This window comes from Ziziphus jujuba, chromosome 6, assembly GCF_031755915.1.
Source record: "Ziziphus jujuba cultivar Dongzao chromosome 6, ASM3175591v1".
In the NCBI taxonomy this organism is placed as follows: Eukaryota; Viridiplantae; Streptophyta; class Magnoliopsida; order Rosales; family Rhamnaceae; genus Ziziphus; species Ziziphus jujuba.
In genome coordinates, this window is record NC_083384.1 from 23,731,482 (window position 1) to 23,750,951 (window position 19,470).

Genomic DNA, 19,470 nt, shown 5'->3' on the forward strand with positions numbered 1-19,470 from the left:
TTCTTTTTCCTCACTTTGGCTTCCTAATCTCGCACTAATCTCATCCAAAAAGCAACTTAATAATTGGACTTGACTGTATAGTTTTTAGCTTCATTAAAATGCCATATAATTCTATCTAATTAACAAATACCACATATTGGAATTCTATAAATAATTTTAGCTATGTTGTTGCTCAAAAGTTGTCATCCTCATCTCCATAGAAGTATGCTTATAATCTCTTCAAAATGGATCTAAAAAAAAGAAACAAACAACATTAGATTGACATTAGTTGAGTCAGTGGCATTCACCCTTTTGATGTTAAAGTCAAAGTTTTTTAAGATAAAGTCCTTCTCCATTACAAGAACTCAAAAATGTTTTCCTTCCATGGAAGAAATCTTGCTGGTTTGTTGGTCTTAGAAAAGGAAGGAAGAAAGGAGTAAAAAAACATGAAAAAACGAAAAAGAGAGAGAATTTTCCAAAAGGTGGATGACATAAGATTGATGCATACCTACCCAATTGCATCTTATAGAATTTATACTTGTGATGAAGGGTGAGAATTTATTCTTACTAAACCTCATATCTTGGATGTTTGATAGTCATGGCTGCAAAATCCTAGATGCCCCATGTGAGACCAAATAGGCCCCAAGAATTATTTATTTGATCCTATTTTCAATAGGTGTTTACCTAACAATTTTACATAGGCTTCTGTTGCCCATTGGCTACTAGAATAAGAATGGATTTTGCTCATGGCATATAAAAATGTACCCAACAATTCCTCCCTAATTGATCCTATTGTATTTAGAATAAAATCAATTTCAAAATGGGATATATTTATCTTTTTAGAATTTTTTTTATTCTCTGAGGATTTTTGAGTAAAAATAGGAAGAATTTCAGTTTCACATTTAAACCAAGGTATTTTTATTCGGGTTAATTACACTGGACACCTTTAAGATTTTTCTTAATTACAACCGGATACCTTCCATGTTTCCATAATTAGATTACACACTTTCGAGGTTTCCCTTAATTATAACTGGATACCTTTATGTTTCCATAATTACATTGCACACAGTCGAAGTTTTTTCCTTAATTACAAACGGGTACTTTTATATTTCCATAATTACATCCGCCTCTCTTCTGATAAAATTTCATCCATTGTACTCACTCTCTTATGTGGCAGTTAAAATTTTATTAATTGTCACTTATATATTAATTGAACGTGGATTTTAATTGATTTGAAAAATAAAATTTTTTTAATTTGAAAAGGTTGAAGCCCAACGGATAGCAAGTACAAAAATAATAATCAATTTTTAACAGCACCCTCTGGAATTTTTAAAACATAATTTTTAGGGTTAATTACACTGGGCACTCTTGAGATTTCCCTTAATTACAATCGGAGACCTTTAATATTTTTATAATTACATTGCACACCCTTGAGGTTTCCCTTAATTACAACCGGATACCTTTATATTTCCATAATTACATTGCACATCCTCGAGATTTTTCTCTTAATTACAACCGGGTACCTTCATATTTCCATAGTTACATCCGCCTCCCTTCTGACAAAACTTCATCCATAAAAATGTACTCTCTCTCTTATGTGACAGTTAAAATTTTATTAAATATCCATTGTATATATTAATTAAACTTGGATTTTGATTGATTTGAAAAATAAAATTTTTTTAATTTGAAAAGATTGAAGCCAATCGGATAGTAAGTACAAGAATAACTAGCAATTTTTAATGGTACCCTTTGAAATGTTTAAAACATCATTTTTATGTTTTCTAATTTTTGTTTTTTTTTTAAAATTTGTTTTCAAAACTTGTTTTTGAAAATGGATGTCCCAAATTTGGGTGGTCTTTTGGAGTTGTTCATGAAAAAATTTTAGGAAGTTAGCTAAATATGAAAAGATAAGACTGATATGTATTTTGCAATAAATGGATGTGGGATTTTAGGACTAAGATCCTTAGTTATACATATATATAAAGTTTCTTTTCTATATGTAACTGTTAAATGTTACGCAGACTATCTATAACTATAGAATTTTAAAAATGTTTCTTGCATTTTACGATATTTAATATGATATATAACCAATTCTACCAAGAAAAAAAGAAAATTAAGAAAAAAAATTAAGGAAAAGAAACAGCTACAAACTAGAATCACCAGGAAATGCATAATTTATAAAAATATATAATATCACAAGGACAATCTAGTTATTCTTGTACTTACTATCCATTGAGCTTCAACCTTTTCAAATTAAAAAAATTTTATTTTTCAAATCAATCAAAATCCACATTTAATTAATATATACAAGGGACAATTAATAAAATTTTAACTGTCATATAAGAGAGATAGTATATTTTTATGGATGAAGTTTTGTCAGAAGGGAGACAGATATAATTATGGAAATATGAAGGTACCCAGTTATAATTAAAGGAAAAATATCGAAAGTGTATAATGTAATTATGGAAACATAAAGGTATCCGATTATAATTAAGGAAAACATTGAGGGTGTGTAATGTAATTATAAAAACATTGAAGATATCCAGTTGTAATTAAGAGAAACCTCGAGGATGCCAAGTAATTAACCCTAATTTTTATGCCCCCCAATACACATATCGCCAGTTTGGCCATTCCTGTTTGGCCATTCATTTTCAAAAACAAGTTTTGAAAACAAATTTAAAAAAAAAATTAGAAAACATAAAAATTATGCTTTAAGCATTTCAGAGGGTGCCGTTAAAAATTGATAGTTATTTTTGTACTTACTATCCGTTGGACTTCAAATTTTTCAAATTAAAAAAAAACTTTATTTTTCAAATCAATCAAAATCCACATTTAATTAATATATAGAAGGGACAATTAATAAAATTTTAACTGCCACATAAGAGAGATAGTACAATGGATGAAATTTTGTCATAAGGGAGGTGGATGTAGTTATGAAAACATGAAGATAGCCAGTTGTAATTAAGGAAAAAACCTCGAGAGTGTGTAATGTAATTATGGAAACATAAAAGTATCCGGTTGTAATTAAGGAAAACCTCGAGGGTGTGTAATGTAATTATGAAAACATGAAAGGTATCCGGTTGTAATTAAAGAAAATTTCGAGGGTGCCCGATGTAATTAACACATTTTTATTCACACTATGAAATTTAATAATTACACTACACTTTTATTTTTTTTTAATATTTCAAAAATATCGTTCATTAAAAGGTTAGAATTGCAATAAAGCACATAATTAAAATAAAAATAAATTATTATGTTGTCAAGACCAACCCAATATTCTATATGGCACCTTAGACAAGCCTTGTCTTTTAAGGTTGGATTTGTCCAAAAATTCTCTGCATAGAAAACACACTCTAATAAAGCACCACCTTATTCTTCTCATGTTATTACATAATTTTATACAAGGGCAATACTTTAATAACAAAATAACAACAGAAGCAATCACAAATAAATAAATAAATAACAATAATCCAAGACATTAAAAATTAGAGCAAACTAAGAGTAAATACAAGGACCGAATTTAATACAAGTACAAGAAATTATGAACAAAATATTACATGGAAAGAAAGGAAACGAAACACTCTTCTTGGAACACGACAGCGGACACAAGGCATCAATTTCATCCCGAAACCGTCAACACCTACTAGCACCTAGGTCTAGGAGAACAGATTTAAAAACAGAAAAATTATGAGATGTTAATCATACCAATGAATGGCACCCAACCATGGAATTAACATATAATATTGTAAAGCAGGGACAATTAATAAGAAATAAATAAGTGAATAAAATATAAATAAATCTTAAAAATTTTCTCTCAAAACCCTCATTATTTTGCTCAGTTGAAAAGTTCTCCATTTTAAAACTATTTTTACAAAACTCATAATTTTTGTATTCCCTAAATTCGAGAAAGTAAATAAAAATATAAATAATTGAAAATTAAAATAACATTGAAAATAATTTGATTAATAATGATTATATTTAGGACAAAATAAAATAAAGTAAAGTAAATCATAAATAACATTTATATAAGGAAAATTTAATATATAAAAAAAGATAAAATTTACATGAATATATAAAATTATGATTGAATGAATGAATTAAATAATAAAAATAGTATAATGCGGTAAAATTAAATCCAATAATTTAAATAATTTGCAAATTATCATTTTAAAGAATTTAAAATAAATAATTAAAATGTAATAAAATATATTTTAAAACATTTTTTGTTTTAAAAAAAAAAAACGTATTAGGAAAACAACTTGATGCACAATGCTATAAACCAAGTGGTGCCAAGCAGTACTTGACATCCCTAATACCATTCTGATGGGGAGGTTAAAAGGAGATACTTACAAATGGTCACCTTGGCATCCCAATGCGCCAATGCTAATAAACCTGCCATCCTACGGCTTAGGGGGAGCGACTGATGCTAACTTTGTAAAATACTTGCCAACTTTCTTGCATGAAGCTTCTATAGAATGGCTAATCAATACCTGTCTACTAATCACAATTATATTACAGAATGGTGCATCTTAAACAAAGTAATTGGAAATATAATATTCACTAAAATTTTATAAATAATACAAGGTTTGTCAACAAATTTTTCTAAACCTACAAATTCTCAATTTTCCACACCAGATCTTAAAATCCATCAAATCTCATTAAAATCAATTATTTCGAGATAAGTACAATTTACACAAACTTATATACACGTAAATATATTTTTATGCAAATAAATTTAATTAAAATATTTTCTTTAAAACCATAAAATCAATTTTTTATGCAACAATCATATTTAAACTACATAAATTGGCACAATATAATTAAATAATATTTTTTCTTAAATTTAAATTGATACAATATTTTCAAAAAATTAAATAACATAAATATATAATTATAACAATCCAAAAATAGATTTTGAAAATGGATCACTCACCTGAAATATAGATGCCTAAAATATCATCAAAACACAATACCGATTAAAATAATATTTTAATATGTTATAATATACACGATTTATCCTGGAGCTAACACAAACTTGTCAAAAATAGGCAAACTATATATCAAAATGAAACTCATGATACAAGGATTACAGATTGGGTCTCTCAATCTAGTGAGATTTGGATGAAATAGACTTTAGATTTGGGCTAAAGGAGGCCAAAATAGGTTGGAAAGGGTAATGGATACATTGGAAACTTATCGAAATCAAGGAAACTGATGAGCCGCTACTGTTGCCGGGAAACATTTTTTGTGCTAATGCATCCAGCGATCACCGATCATGAAACTTGGTGGGAAAGATGTGATGAGAGTCAGCCCTTACTCGCACAACCGACAACCCGCTAGGGTGTTAACCCGATACGGATGAAGACCTGCCCAATCACTAGAGCTCAAGCCAAGAGATTTAAGGACAACATGACTGCCTTTATACAGGGAGTAATTAATTCTCAAAAGGGCTTGACAATACCCAAAGATACAAAGCCCATTTTAAACATCCAAATGGTGGAGGCCGATACGGACCCAGGTAACTGGTTTCGTCCAAATATTGACTCTAGGCGGCAAGAAATTGTTCCAAAACTTCATGGATTCAATGAATATTACTAAGAGATCAAGGAATCAAGCCAAGGTAGAATCAAAGTCAAACAAAAAAGGCTTGTGCGCATACGGGACAAGTTGGCCGGTTTTGTTGGATTTTGTTGCTGACTTTACTGTATTTTATAGAGTTGGCATTTTCTCTTTGAACCAACCAAGGGCAATGTGTGGGACTCAATGATGATCCTATTTGGCATCCTAAAAGGCATATGGAAGTTGATTTGGAGCTTAAATTGGTCAAAGATAGCTTAGTTAGAAAGATAGTCAATTTGTTTCCTAATTTGATTTTGACTTTTCGTTTTAGGAAATTAGTCTTTTACTTGGTTTTATTTATTTATTTGCTGGACAAATCAACTTAGGAAAGTTAATATTTTATTATTTCCATTGTAAATCAATTAATTTCTAATTCAAAATAAAGGAATTAATTAATCAAAATTAGAATAAGAAAGGAGAGAGAAAATTCGACCACATTAGGAATCTAACATGCTTAGCCGGTTTTGTCCTAGGTTTTTAGAGTTTTGTTGTTTTGTGACTCTAACCTATTTAATAATATTCAGAAATTAAGTTGTAAGAAAGAAGTCTCTTTATTCTCTTTGAACACCTAAGACACCATTAAAAGAGTGAGTGTTTTAGTTTTGACTTTTCAATAGGATATCCATCACCTATTGTGGCGTCTTCATTATACCAAAGTTTCTAATCACAGGTTGGTTAGGAGTTAAGATTTTTCCATAAGAATTTGAACTTAATTGAGATCTGAGCTAATATAATACAGGTTTAGGCACGAGTGAACCTAGGTTTGTATCATTTGGTATCATAGCCAAGATTTTGTTCAGGTTTGATTTATCTTATTTGTTTTATTTTTTTTTTGTGTTAATCTACAATTTTTAGCATTAGGTTAAGGTTGCTTCTAACATCATACATGTTCTAGATATTTTAAAAAAAAAAAATTTCATTCATAGCCGAAATTAGGTTCTTTGTTTTACCCTCTTTTTTTTTCCCTAGTTGTTGGTTGTCTTTCATTTTGTTCTTAGTAATTTAGTTTATTATTGATTTTTCTTTTTTGTTCTGTTCTTAAATATTTGCATTCATATATTCAAAAAAAAAAAAAAAAAAAGAGGAATTGCAACAACCTATATAAATTTACAAAAACAAATTGCAAATTTGTATTTTGTTATTGGTGGTCATGGGTTTGGTAGTTATTTGGTGTTGGAATTGTAATTTAATTGTTAATTATTGCTACTGTAGTTGAGATTATATTTTATGAGTTTAAAAAAAAAAAGAAGAAGAAAAGCCGAATAAAAAAAATAAAAGGGGCCGATTTGGTTAAAGTTGGAATGTGACTTTGTTTGAGCTGGAAATTTGATTTGTGATATTTTGGAGCTGCTGGAATTTTATATTGCTGCTGGAAATTTGTATTTTTAAGTGCTAAAATTATTTGGATTAAAATTAGTTAAAGGATTTAATACAAAAACTTGAGTTACAAAGAATAACAACCAACAACTATCCTATCTTTTTGTTCGATTTGATTCTTGTTCATGTTTAAATTTCTTTCTCTATATTTTATTCTTGAATTATTGGTTCATTCATATTCTGGACAGTTTTTATTTCATTCCAAAAAATTGCTTGTTGATTTACTTTATTTTTGCTTAGAAAAGTCGAGAACTAGGTTTTATTAATTCACTCGTTATTGCTTGCTTTTTTCTACTATTTTGTTGATAAGTTTAATTAAAATATACTTGTGATCTAATTGCTATTTAGTGGGTGTTTTAATTAGAACTTTGAGTGCAAGAGTGTGTGAGCTCAAAAGAAGGTCAAAAGCCGAAACTAGTGTGCAAATACGAGTGTTGAGACATTGTTTGAGTGAAACACGTAAAGGAGTGATTTTGGTGAGGTCCTATTTTATTTTTGTGTTATTCATACCAACATAGCATATTCAAGGGTGAAGAGGGGATGTACCATTAAGAATTAATGAGAGAAATCCATAGGATTCAAGGGTGATTTCCAAGCTTCGGGAAGTAGAGGTGAGCACACGGACATGATGGCAGTATAGAGCAATTACAGTGGATGAATGCTCGCTTTGATCACCTAGATCAAATGATGGACAGGTTGGCAACATCACAAGGTGGGCCGAATTTGAGGCAAGAATTCCATGGTGGCTGAGGTCGAGGTCAAGGAGGTCGCGGATACCATAGGGAGGATTTTGAAGGAGGAAATTATGAAGATAATTTAGAGGAGGATTTTGAAGACATCTATGCTTTCCAAGGAAGGCAAAACCGAGACCAGAAAGGGAGGAGGATGATGATCTTAAAAATATTAAGGTCAACATACCATCTTTTATGTGAAAAAGTGATCTGAAGGCATACCTAGAGTAGGAAGAGCGTATGGAGATGATCTTTGATTGTCACAACTATTCGGAGACTAAGAAGGTAAAAGTGGCAGCAATGGAATTTGGACATTATGCACTCCAATGCTGGACAAATGAACAAAATACCCAAAGGAGAGTAGGTGATGAATTGATTATTACTTGGCGACAAATGAAAGGAGGCATGAGGAAACAATTTGTATCGACTCATTACCATAGGTTGCTACATCAAATACTCCAATCATTATCACAAGGTAGTAGGTCTGTGGAGGATTATTGCAAGGAGATGAAGATGCTTATGATGAGATTGAGCATGAATGAAGAAAGAGAAGCAACCATTGCATGGTTTCTAAGTGGATTGAATCGTAAGATAGCTAACCAATTGGAATTGTAACAATATGTGGAATTGGAAGAGATGTTGCATGTGGCTATCAAACTTAAGAATCAATTCAAGAGGAGGGGCACAATTACACGGCTTGAAAGAGTTTCAAATAGCGGGAGATCAAATCCAAATGCTTGGAGAAGCAATCCCACCATTGAAGCAAGACAAAAGCCGAAACTTGGAGAAGAAAGCACCACATGACCAAAAAGGTAGTCAAAAACCGAATCTGTCCAAGCACACAAAAGTGAAAGTAAATCTTATCATGCACCTTCTAGAACTCCTGAAATTGTGTGTTTTAAGTGCCAAGGACAAGGACACATTGCCAATCAATGCCCAAATAGAAGAATTATCATTTTAAAAGATTTATTTGTTTCCTTTGTATGTGTTTCTAAAATTATATCTTTTTTAACTCTTGTTGTATTTGTTTTCAGCACAAGATGCTTTAAAAAGTGAAAAAAAAAATGTGGACGGGAAACTCTGAAGTGGTTCAATATATATAACCTAAACAATTTGAATTCGTTTAGTTTATGTATACCAAAGAAGGCATTTAGATCTGGATTATAAACCCAAACAATTTGAACACGTTCAAGTATTGTATACCGGAGAAGACAATGAATTCGGTATATATAGTTCGAACGATTTGAATTCATCTAAGTTGTGTATATAAGAAAATACAATTCGATCCAGAATACATAAATCAAATGAAAGAGTGAACTTGTTCGGTATATACAACCCGTACGATTTGAACACGTTCAAATTTTGTATACTGAAGTAGCCAATTAAATTCAGATTATATAAACCATATAGAAACTTAATAATATTTAAAGACATCCATTCATGTATATTAAAAAGAATAAAAAAAAAATTTGTTCTTCCATTGATACTCAAAATGCTACCCAAAAAAAAAAAAAGTTAAGGTAATCATTATACGGTATGTAAAACTCGTAATTCAAGTAAGCAAATCAATTTAATTATATTATCTACTTACAAGGTTTAAGATGAATCAAGTAAGATTGATTTGGAAATTAGTACAATTAAATAGAATTAAGAGATAAAGATGATATGGTATATTTATTTAATTATATTTAAAAATGAATAAGATATAATTTATTGGTATAGGTAATAAAAATTGATATACAAATGAATCAGTATAAAATCTTGAAATTTTCGAGTGAGGAGTTGGCAAAAGCTATACCATCCGCCTGTGGTATTGAAAATTCACAGTCCCTTGAACTTTGTACCAATGTTTAAACTATCTAAAATTTCTGTTTTTTTAGGGAATCGAAAGAAATTTTAAGATCTAAATGGAAACAGATAGAATTTCTATAGTATCCATCGAAATTTCTAGGAAAAGTTATGTCAAAATATTCACATAAAATCCTTAACAATTTGGTTAAAAAATCCATCATATCCATTGAAATTTAAAAAAAAATTCATGTAAATTTATGAAATTTTCATGGAATTTTGAAAATATCTACGACTTTTTTTTAAAAAAATTTATATAAAAATTTATAAATATTATTGATGTTTAGTAAATTAATTTTAGTAATAGTTTTTTTTTAACCTTTTAATTGTTTTTCAAATATTAAATGATATAAATAAAATGGAGTAAATTAAATTAAATAACCTTGATAGATTCTATTTATTGATAAATATATATATATATATATATATACACTTGCTATACAATTTGTATAAGATGGATTCATAAGAATCTCATTATTACAAGTTAATAGTTAATTATATAAGTGATGAGAATCCTCCCGTACTAGAACAATAGATTACCTGCTAGAGTGCTAATTCTGTACAAATGAAAACAAAGTCAATCACAAGGGCACAACCTAAAAGATTCAAGGACAACCTGGTTAGCTTCATACAAGATGTTATTCAAACTCAAGAGGGCATGACAATACGCGAAGATCCAAAGCTCGTCTTATGCATCTAAGTTATGAAGGCGGAAATGGACCCAACAAGCTATTTTGGTGCTTCTATGGACTCCGGACAGTAAGGAATGAATTTGTTAATTTATGAAAGTGATTGAGCACTCCAAGGAACCATGAAATCATGCCAAGACAGAAGCAAAAGCATTCAAACCCAACATTTGCACATGAAGTTTCATGTTGGCCGAAAATCATCAATTTGGCACTTTATGGGAACCAATATTAATCCTATTTGGCATCCTACATGCCATAATTGGAGTTGATTTGAAGCTTAAACTAGCTGGTGATTAGATAAAGACAGTTTAGTTGTAAAACTTAGTCAACTAGTTTCCTAATCTGAAATTTGATTTTTATTTTGTTCTTTATTTATTTATTTGCTGAACAAATTAATTTAAGAATGTTAGTATTTTATTATTTCATTGTAAATTAATTAATTCCTATTTTAAATTTAAGGAATTAATTAATCCAAATTATATTAGAAATGTGAGAATTTCAACCACATCTTTTTGTTTCCTTATTGATGGCCGAATTTTACCTAGCTGACTTAGGGTTTTGTTTTGTGACTTCAAACTTATTTAAAGGCTTATTTCCTCAATAATATTCAGTACATTATTCATATAGAAAAATACTTATGAAAAAGAATTCTTTTTGCTTTCTTTGAACATATAAAACATTGAATAAAAATCAAATGTTTTAACTTGACTTATCAATAGGTCATCTATCACCTATTGTAGCGTCTTCATCATATATCAATGTTTTTAATTACGAGTTGATTAAAGGTTAAGGTGACCATTAGAACCTAAACTTAATTATGATCTGGATTAATATAATACAGGTTTAGGAATAAGTCGACTTAAGTTCGTATCAATACGAATGTAAAATGATAATATAAAATAATAATATGGAAGTATAATATTATGTAGAATTGGTATTGATAATACTTAAATTAATAATATTAAGCAAATAAAAAATAAAAGATGATAGAATATATTATACTAAACATTAAAGACAACTACATTTAATATAAGATTTTTATAGTTGACATATTAATAATTATATGAAAATTTATTAAAGAGATACATCTTTTTAACTATTACTTTTCATATTTTATATCTCAAAATGACAACAAAAAAAAGATCGATAATTTTCAACCACCTAAAAATTTTATGAATATTGATATGATATTTATAAAATATAATGTAATTGTAATAATTATTTTATCTTTATTAATAAATAATTTTATCAAATATATATATATTTTTTGTATATTTTTATTAATAATAATTTATTAATATCACTACTGTTTAATATAAATTAAATTAATTAAAAAATATATAATATCTATTCAATATTTTTTAATTTTTATAATTAATTTGTTAATTAATTGGTTAAATAAATTAATTTTAAAATTTTAATAATTTTATTTATGTTCGATATTTTTCAATATTTTTATAAAAATTTATATATTTTATACGAAATTTTAAATAAATTTTGAACCTTATTTTATACTACTACAACACCAATCGAAGCCTAAAACAAATAAACTTTGCTCCAAATAGTTTCAGCTTAAAATAACCCCAAAAAAAAAAAATTTGCTAAAAATAATGTTAAAAAATGAGAAATTAAATCCACCAAAATCTTTGTAAAAAAGGAAAAAAATTGCAGCAAATCCAAATAAATAAAATAAAGTTGTTGATTTCCGATCCCTATCCAAACAGAAGCTACTAGAAGAACCTAGTCAGGTTTCCAGAGACTCAAGGCAAGTCCTTTAGTAGTCCTCAATTTACATCTCCCTCTTCCCCTCTCTCTGTCTCTATTTTCTATATCAAAACCTCTCTTCGGGAAACAAGCACAATGGACGCTTCGAAGCTGAACCAGTTGAGGCATTTCGTCGAGCAGTGTAAAGCCGATCCTTCCATTCTCAGTGATCCTTCCCTCTCCTTCTTCCGCGACTACCTTGAGAGGTAAGACAAAAACAAAAACAAAAACCCATTTTTCTGTTCTGGGTTTTGCACAAGTTCTTCCATTTTCAATTTTTAAATAGAAAAAGCCTATATCTGTCTTGATTCTCTTAAATCTTATTGGAAACCGGCTTGTTTTAGTCTCGGCGCTAAGCTTCCTACCTCTGCTTTCAAAGACAGCAATACCAAATCGGTACTGTCTCACTTTCTTATCCCTTTTTTCTTAGGGTTTGTCATTATATATATATATATATATATATTATTTATGCGTGCGATTATGAGTGTAAATATATGAATTATGCCAGGGAAGCTATGTAGTGGATGAGAGCGACGAGGACATGGCCGATAATGAAGGAACACAAGTGAATGTAGAAGAAGAAGAAGAAGAAGAGGATGAAATAGTTGAATCCGATATCGAGCTTGAGGGCGAGATCGTGGAGCCCGACCATGATCCTCCGCAGAAGGTTGATAGAATATATGGGTATTTTTTCTTTTTGAGCAATTTTTGGGTTTTAGCTTTCTATATGGTGAATACTTCGGTGCTTGCAGATGGGAGACCCATCTATTGAGGTCACTGAAGAGAATCGTGATGCTTCGCAGACCGCAAAGGCTAAAGCTATTGAAGCCATTTCTGAAGGTATGGCATTAGTGTATTGTGCCCGCTTTTCGTAATGCTTGCCGATAGTAGTGATTTACTTGCTTCTTTGTGGAATTTGGATGGTTTTTGCGATTCAGACAAGTTGGAGGAAGCTATAGAGCATCTTACTGAGGCGATTTTGCTCAATCCCACATCTGCAATCATGTATGGAACAAGAGGTATGGTTTAGTTCTGTTGTTGGCTTGGTTTTGTTTGGTTCTTTTGTATGCGGTTTTTATTATTTAATGCTTACTTGGTGTTATTTGCTGCCTTTGACAGCTACTGTTTACATCAAAATGAAGAAACCGAATGCTGCCATCCGTGATGCCGATGCTGCTTTAGAGGTTGTTCTTCTTACCTTATTGTCTCTTTAAAAGTTAGGATGTTAAAATCCTTTGTTTTATTATTCATACATCTTTGTGTGTATGGGGTGTGTGTGCATACTGCATACCTTTGTTTTATGATCATTCATGCTTACTGCTTTGTTGGACTCTTCATTTAGCCTAAAATACCAGAGTCGAAAGGACATAATACTGGTACTGGTATGGAATCCTTCCTGGATCCCTGCCGAAGAAATTAACTGGTTCCAATGTAACTGGAGAAAAGGAAATAAAATTAAACCCAAGAGACTAAAGGCCTACGAAAAAATGATGGAATTAAATTACTTAAATGAACTCTAAATTTTTTTCCTTTGAACACTTAATATACCAATTGTTAGTTTTTTCCTAACAATTGGTTACTATAAAATTTCAATAAAATGAAAAAAAATTTCTATCAAATTGTTATATTGTCTAATGTATCCACTTAACCTTATCTAAAATTTTGACCCCTTTTTGGCCGACTCTTTGTACCCTGAATTTTAGAACTAAAGGACCCTACCACCCCTACTCAACACCAGCACCTGGATCTGAGCAAAAAAGACTTTAAAGTATTCATCAGCATCATCATTGCCCTGTTCTGATGGTTATGTATATATTTTATGAATACATTGGTGACTGATAATAATAATAATAATAAATAGAAAAGAAAGGAAAACAGTATAATTTTGTTATTTTTTCCTTTTTTACTAGTAAGCTTTGAAGTTTGTTGCAAGTTGTACTGTGTCATTTTAAGAAGGTTAGTCTATAATACTTTTCTCAGATTAATCCCGACTCCGCTAAAGGCTACAAGTCTCGTGGCATAGCACGTGCAATGCTTGGTCAGTGGGAAGAAGCTGCTAAGGATCTCCATTTAGCATCTAAACTAGATTATGATGAGGAAATTAATGCTGTTCTTAAGAAGGTTCTCTCTCTCTCTCCCCCACCCCACCATTTTAGTGAGTTCAGTGAGTTCTTAATGTTCTTGGATTTTTGGTTTGCTTATGTATGAACTACTTGTGTATGTATGGTGTACCATGACAATGTTTACCATTTCTGTAGCTTTACTTTCTTTTATTTTAAAAGTACTTGTTGATAATTCCAATATTAAGTTATAAAAAATCATAATGACCTTAATGCATATTTCCTATGAATTTATAACCAGAATGTCAGTAGTTAATAAGCAACTCTTCTGCTGGTTTGCTTGATTTATTTGAAACCAACATGATAAACAAGGGATGTTTTGCATGCTCTGTTTCCTGAAAAGGAGCTGTGACATTGGTTCTTCACGGTGAACTTAATCATGGCTTTGTATTCAATTGAAATATGAAGTTTAATACATGTGAGCCTATATGGTGATGAAGTGTGAAGTTATTGACTTTTCAAGTTCTACATGCTTTAAGCCAAGACGTTTTTTTTATGTACATGAATTGAGTTGTTTGGAGCGATGCTCAAATAAAGCAAGTTGTTGGAAACTATGATGTATGATGTCTTCATTTTGGCTGCTGCAACACTTGGATCATCTGTTCTTATGCACTTTTTTTTTTTTTTTTGTTTTGTTTTCCTCTTCCTCCTTAATGACATTTTGGATGCCAATGTAAAATTCGGCAGGTTGAGCCAAATGCACACAAGATTGAGGAACACCGTCGGAAGTATGATAGACTGCGCAAGGAGCGAGAGGATAAAAAGATTGAGCGTGAGCGACGACGTCGCCGTGCTGAGGCTCAGGTAACTAGTTTTTTGTTCAAATCTCTACTAAAGATATCCTCCTATATTGTTGTTGACATGTGATTGAATTTGCTGTTTCATTCTTTTCAAGGCTGCTTATGAGAAGGCTAAGAAGCAAGAGCAGTCGTCTTCTGGTCAAAAATCTAGTGGCATGCCTGGTGGATCTCCTGGTGGGATGCCTGGAGGCTTTCCAGGAGGTGTGCCTGGGGGTTTTCCAGGGGGTATGCCTGGAGCTGGAGGTTTCCCAGGTGGCATGCCAGGAGGGGTGCCTGGAAATGTTGATTTTAGCAAAATATTGAATGTAAGTATGCAGAGCAATACCAAGTTTTTGCTTTGTTTTATTTCCATAATAATTAATGCCACACTTTGGGGTTATATGATAAATATTATGTTATGAAAAATAACCAAGTTAGAGATTTTATTTTTCTATTTCTAGTTTGAGTTAATTAACAACACTAAAGTACAAACTATCATTATATTATTCAACTCCTGCATATATTCCTTCTTCTCTCCTTTATGATCTTGTTGCAGAATGGTGAATTGATGTATTTTTGTTGTTGACAATGTGGATAGGATCCTGAACTGATGGCGGCATTTAGCGATCCAGATGTTATGGCTGCTCTTCAAGATGGTACTTTCTCTTTCCAATGATATATTTTTTAAAATATTTAGTTTTTTCATCAATTGCCCCAATTAACATTTAGGTAGTGAACAAGTATGGAGATTATAGTTATAGATGCGACAAACAAATGAGATCTTAATGATAAAGATGGGGGCAATATTGTGTGAAACAGTTTTATTGAAGTAGGACACGTTTATAAACATATATACTGTCTTCTGGATTTAGGATTTGAAACAATGGAAGTTATTATTAAGAAAATGCTTTGAATATGTAGCTTCAATTGGACCATCAACAGAAGGGAAATGTTTTTCAATCTTTATAAACAGTACCTGTAAGTAACAATGATAAAATAAGCGTGATAAGAACAGTACATGGCTGTAAGCAGTCAATAAACCCAACCAAACCCATAGTATTCATTTGTCCAAAGCATTGGCCTATGGATACTACTTTTGCCACTTTTCCTGGCAGAAGGTTGCTGTAAGCTAAAGATTGGAGCTTTTCTTATCTCTGATTGATTTTCACTGTTTGCATGACTGGTGATTCTATGCAGTAATGAAGAACCCTGCTAATCTTGCAAAGCATCAATCAAATCCTAAGGTGGCTCCTATAATTGCAAAGATGATGGGTAAATTTGGCGGACCGAAGTGAGAAGTTAAAGGAGCAGTATCTTTTGGAGAAATATAGTTGCCTGAGCTAGTTATGGATCGAGATGAACTCTCATATGACAGCTTGTTGAAACATGTTATCGATTGAGATTAATTCTCACATGACAGCTTGATAAAACATGTCCAGATCCTTTTCTAATTTGTGTCAATGTGGCTGTTTTGTTTTCCCTTTCCTTTTAGGGGCGATAGAAATGAGAAACTATTGTGCATGCTGAATTATTAAAGGTTACAAACTCTCTTGCTTCTATGACAGCTTGTTGAAACATGTTATCGATTGAGATGAATTCTCACATGACAGCTTGATAAAACATGTCCAGATCCTTTTCTAATTTGTGTTAATGTGGCTGTTTTGTTTTTCCTTTCCTTTTAGAGGCGACAGAAATGAGAAACTATTGTGCATGTTGAATTATTAAAGGTTACAAACTCTTTTGCTTCTGAATCCATCTCATAGTTTGAAACTCTTTTATGAAATTGGTTGTTTATTCCACTGCCAATGCTTCGTTTTGCTTGGGTTCAGGTCCAGGTAGAAAAGTAAAATTGGTTCCAACTGGCTTAATCCTCTATACTGGGAACGCCTACAATTTGTATTGTTCTTATAAGTGAATAATTTAAGAAAAGTACTAATAACTAATGGATAAATTTGTAGCTGTGTATATAATCTTTGCTATGACGGCTGAAGTATGCATTTAATTGTTTGCATGTTGCCAGTCGGACAAAACATATTAGCCAAAACAATAAAATAAATTTTAATTTAAAATTATATTTATTAATCATTAATTTTTTAAATAGAATTTTAATATGTATTTATATTTGTATTTGATTATATTTTATATTTTAAATTTTAATTTACGATATTATTTAAAAATTAAAAAAAAAAAAAAAAAGAAGTTATAATGTGAAAACTATCAGATTTTTTCTCCTTGTTTGACTCACCAACAATAATTTCTTTATTGAAACTTATAGTGGTTTACGTTCATATGTGGGATGATTAATCGCTAAGGATGTAATTTGAAAATAAGATGATTGGGGGCTCAAAATTCTTACCATTGTCAAGTCCTCTTCCTGTTAACTTAAGAATAACTACGTGTCGGCACCAAAAAAAAAAAAAAAAAAAAAGAAAAAAGAAAATGTAGAGAAAAAGAAAGGGAAAATAAAAATTAGCAATAGCATCGACAGGTGGGGCCTTTGAGTAGAGCTTGTTTTCTTATGAAGAACGCATGTAGCGATGTATAAGTCTATATGAGTCTCAAATTGACCAATGACCAAAATGCATTTTCGATTTTATTTACAATTATAGGGTTAAGTGCACGGAGTGTATATCCATGGCCACGGAAATTGTTTTCCCATTTCCAATTTTACCCTTTATATTTAGAGCCTATGTAACTCCCATGGCCTTCACATACCAATATCTGATTGCCCCAATTCTCCTTCAGAACAATTTATTTATTTTTAATTTGGGAGTATAGGAGTCCACCATCTTCTTCTTTATCTATGGTATCGTGCACAGACGGAAAACCGGTTGAGGAAAACCAAGATTAAAAACATAATAATAATAATTATTGAAGGAATATGAAACAACTGAAATAGGATGTGGGAAATAGGTGAGTTTTTACAGAAGAAATTGTTTCAATTTCCATTAAAGATTACACATTTCAATTCGTTTCATTTTTATGCTATTAGGATATTTTAATTAAAAAAGTATGGATTTTGTTCCCCCAAAAAAAAAAAAAAAAACTAGATATCTGATTTTTATCTTCTTGAATATCTTGTTGCAACTAAAGCTTTTAATTTAAAAGATTTATATCTTAATGCCTTTTAATTTGTTCATTTGCAATTCATATCTTGCATAGTAAGCCCATTAAAAGTGATTTTGGGAGATCTAAAAGCCTTTCTATAATGTTTGACCCCAAAAAAAAATTAAAATCATTTTTAATGGTTTTGTTGTAGAAAAATCATATATTTGGTGATTTTTTGAGACAGGACAGGAGTCAGAAGACTGTGACGGGAGCCAAGCCATTATTTGCACATCATAAAAAATTTTGGGTTCAAACCATTTTTTTTGTCTTATAAAACATTATTTAACCATAGTCAATAGTATAATAATTTACAAGAATCATTAATTGAGTTTTAAAATAATTTTATGTAATTCTTAAATGAAAGCCTTTCAATTTTTGATTGATTATAAAAAGAAAGAAGCAATATTTTTAGAAAATTTATTTAGCTAATTTGAAAATGGAAGGTACTTACAAAGTTAAATATTAAAAGAAAAATAAGAATCAAATTAAAAAACCGAACTAATAAAACTAAAAGGCTTGAAATGCAATTAATCCATCATTATATTATTATTATTTTTTTTTGTGTTTAATTTTTTAATTTTATTTTTTACAGTAATTCTATTTTCGGTATCTCTAATATGATCTTATAAATATTGTGAGAATGACATATCAATTAAGTTAAGCTCATCATTTTATTTATTTTTCTCTTTTAACAATCAGTTGTATAATAGAGACCATTGTACTTTGGCACCTTCTAAAATAATTTTTGATATCTTCTAAAATCTTTTAATTTGTTTTGGGGGTTTTAAAATCAATTTTGTCACATTACATTGATAATTTCTGTTTTTAAAATTCTTAGAAATAGATTGAATTCAGTTAAAATTGATAGAAACCATCAAATACAAATCATATGCGATGCATGTGACTGCCAAATCTAATTTTTTAATTTATTTTTTAGATTTTTCCATTTAAAATTTTTTTAAAATTTCTACGAGTAAAAAAAAAAAAAAACCAAATATTCAAAAAAAAAAAAAAATCAAAGCGAGCAGGTGGTAAAAAAAAAATTCAAAGAGCACAATAAAAAATCTCAGATGTTCAAATAAATTCCAAGATCACAAATAAATAGTAGATGATTAAATAGAATTTTGAATGCCTAAAAAAATACCAAATATTAAAAAAAAAATTCTAAAAGCTCAAAAATGCCAGATGTTAAAAAAAAAAAAAAAGATCTATGAGCCAAAAAAAAAACAGATGGTAAAAAAATTCTAAAAGTACTATATATTAGATGGTAAAAAATTTCTAAAAGTTCCAAAAAACTACCAAATATTAAAAAAAAAATTCTGTGGGTCCAAAAAAATACCAAATGATAAAAAAAAATCTGAAAACACAAAAAAGCACCAGAAGCTTAAAAAAATTCCAAGTCCCTATAAAAATACCAGATTTTTTAAAAAAAATTTCGAAAGCCTAAAAAAAAAAA

At 30.1% G+C, this 19,470-nt stretch overlaps 1 protein-coding gene across 1 annotated transcript; it reads left to right on the top strand.

Annotated features, from left to right (window-relative positions):
- The first annotated feature begins 11,970 nt into the window (after nt 1-11,970).
- LOC107430261 (FAM10 family protein At4g22670) lies at nt 11,971-16,557 on the top strand. The gene is made up of 11 exons (XM_016041086.4): nt 11,971-12,213; nt 12,352-12,403; nt 12,516-12,674; nt 12,760-12,847; nt 12,946-13,026; nt 13,127-13,191; nt 13,988-14,128; nt 14,815-14,931; nt 15,023-15,232; nt 15,505-15,562; nt 16,104-16,557. Exons 1-11 carry the CDS (start codon nt 12,104-12,106, stop codon nt 16,199-16,201), a joined length of 1,179 nt encoding a protein of 392 aa, XP_015896572.2. The 5' UTR covers nt 11,971-12,103; the 3' UTR covers nt 16,202-16,557.
- Nucleotides 16,558-19,470: the final 2,913 nt, after the last annotated feature.

What these genes read in the sequence shown, in the direction of transcription:
- LOC107430261 (XM_016041086.4), top strand. Translation starts at nt 12,104, where the DNA reads ATGGACGCTTCGAAGCTGAACCAGTTGAGGCATTTCGTCGAGCAGTGT. An exon ending in ATGCCGATGCTGCTTTAGAG is followed by an intron (nt 13,192 to 13,987) that starts GTTGTTCTTCTT and finishes TACTTTTCTCAG; the next exon opens with ATTAATCCCGACTCCGCTAA. An exon ending in ATTTTAGCAAAATATTGAAT is followed by an intron (nt 15,233 to 15,504) that starts GTAAGTATGCAG and finishes CAATGTGGATAG; the next exon opens with GATCCTGAACTGATGGCGGC.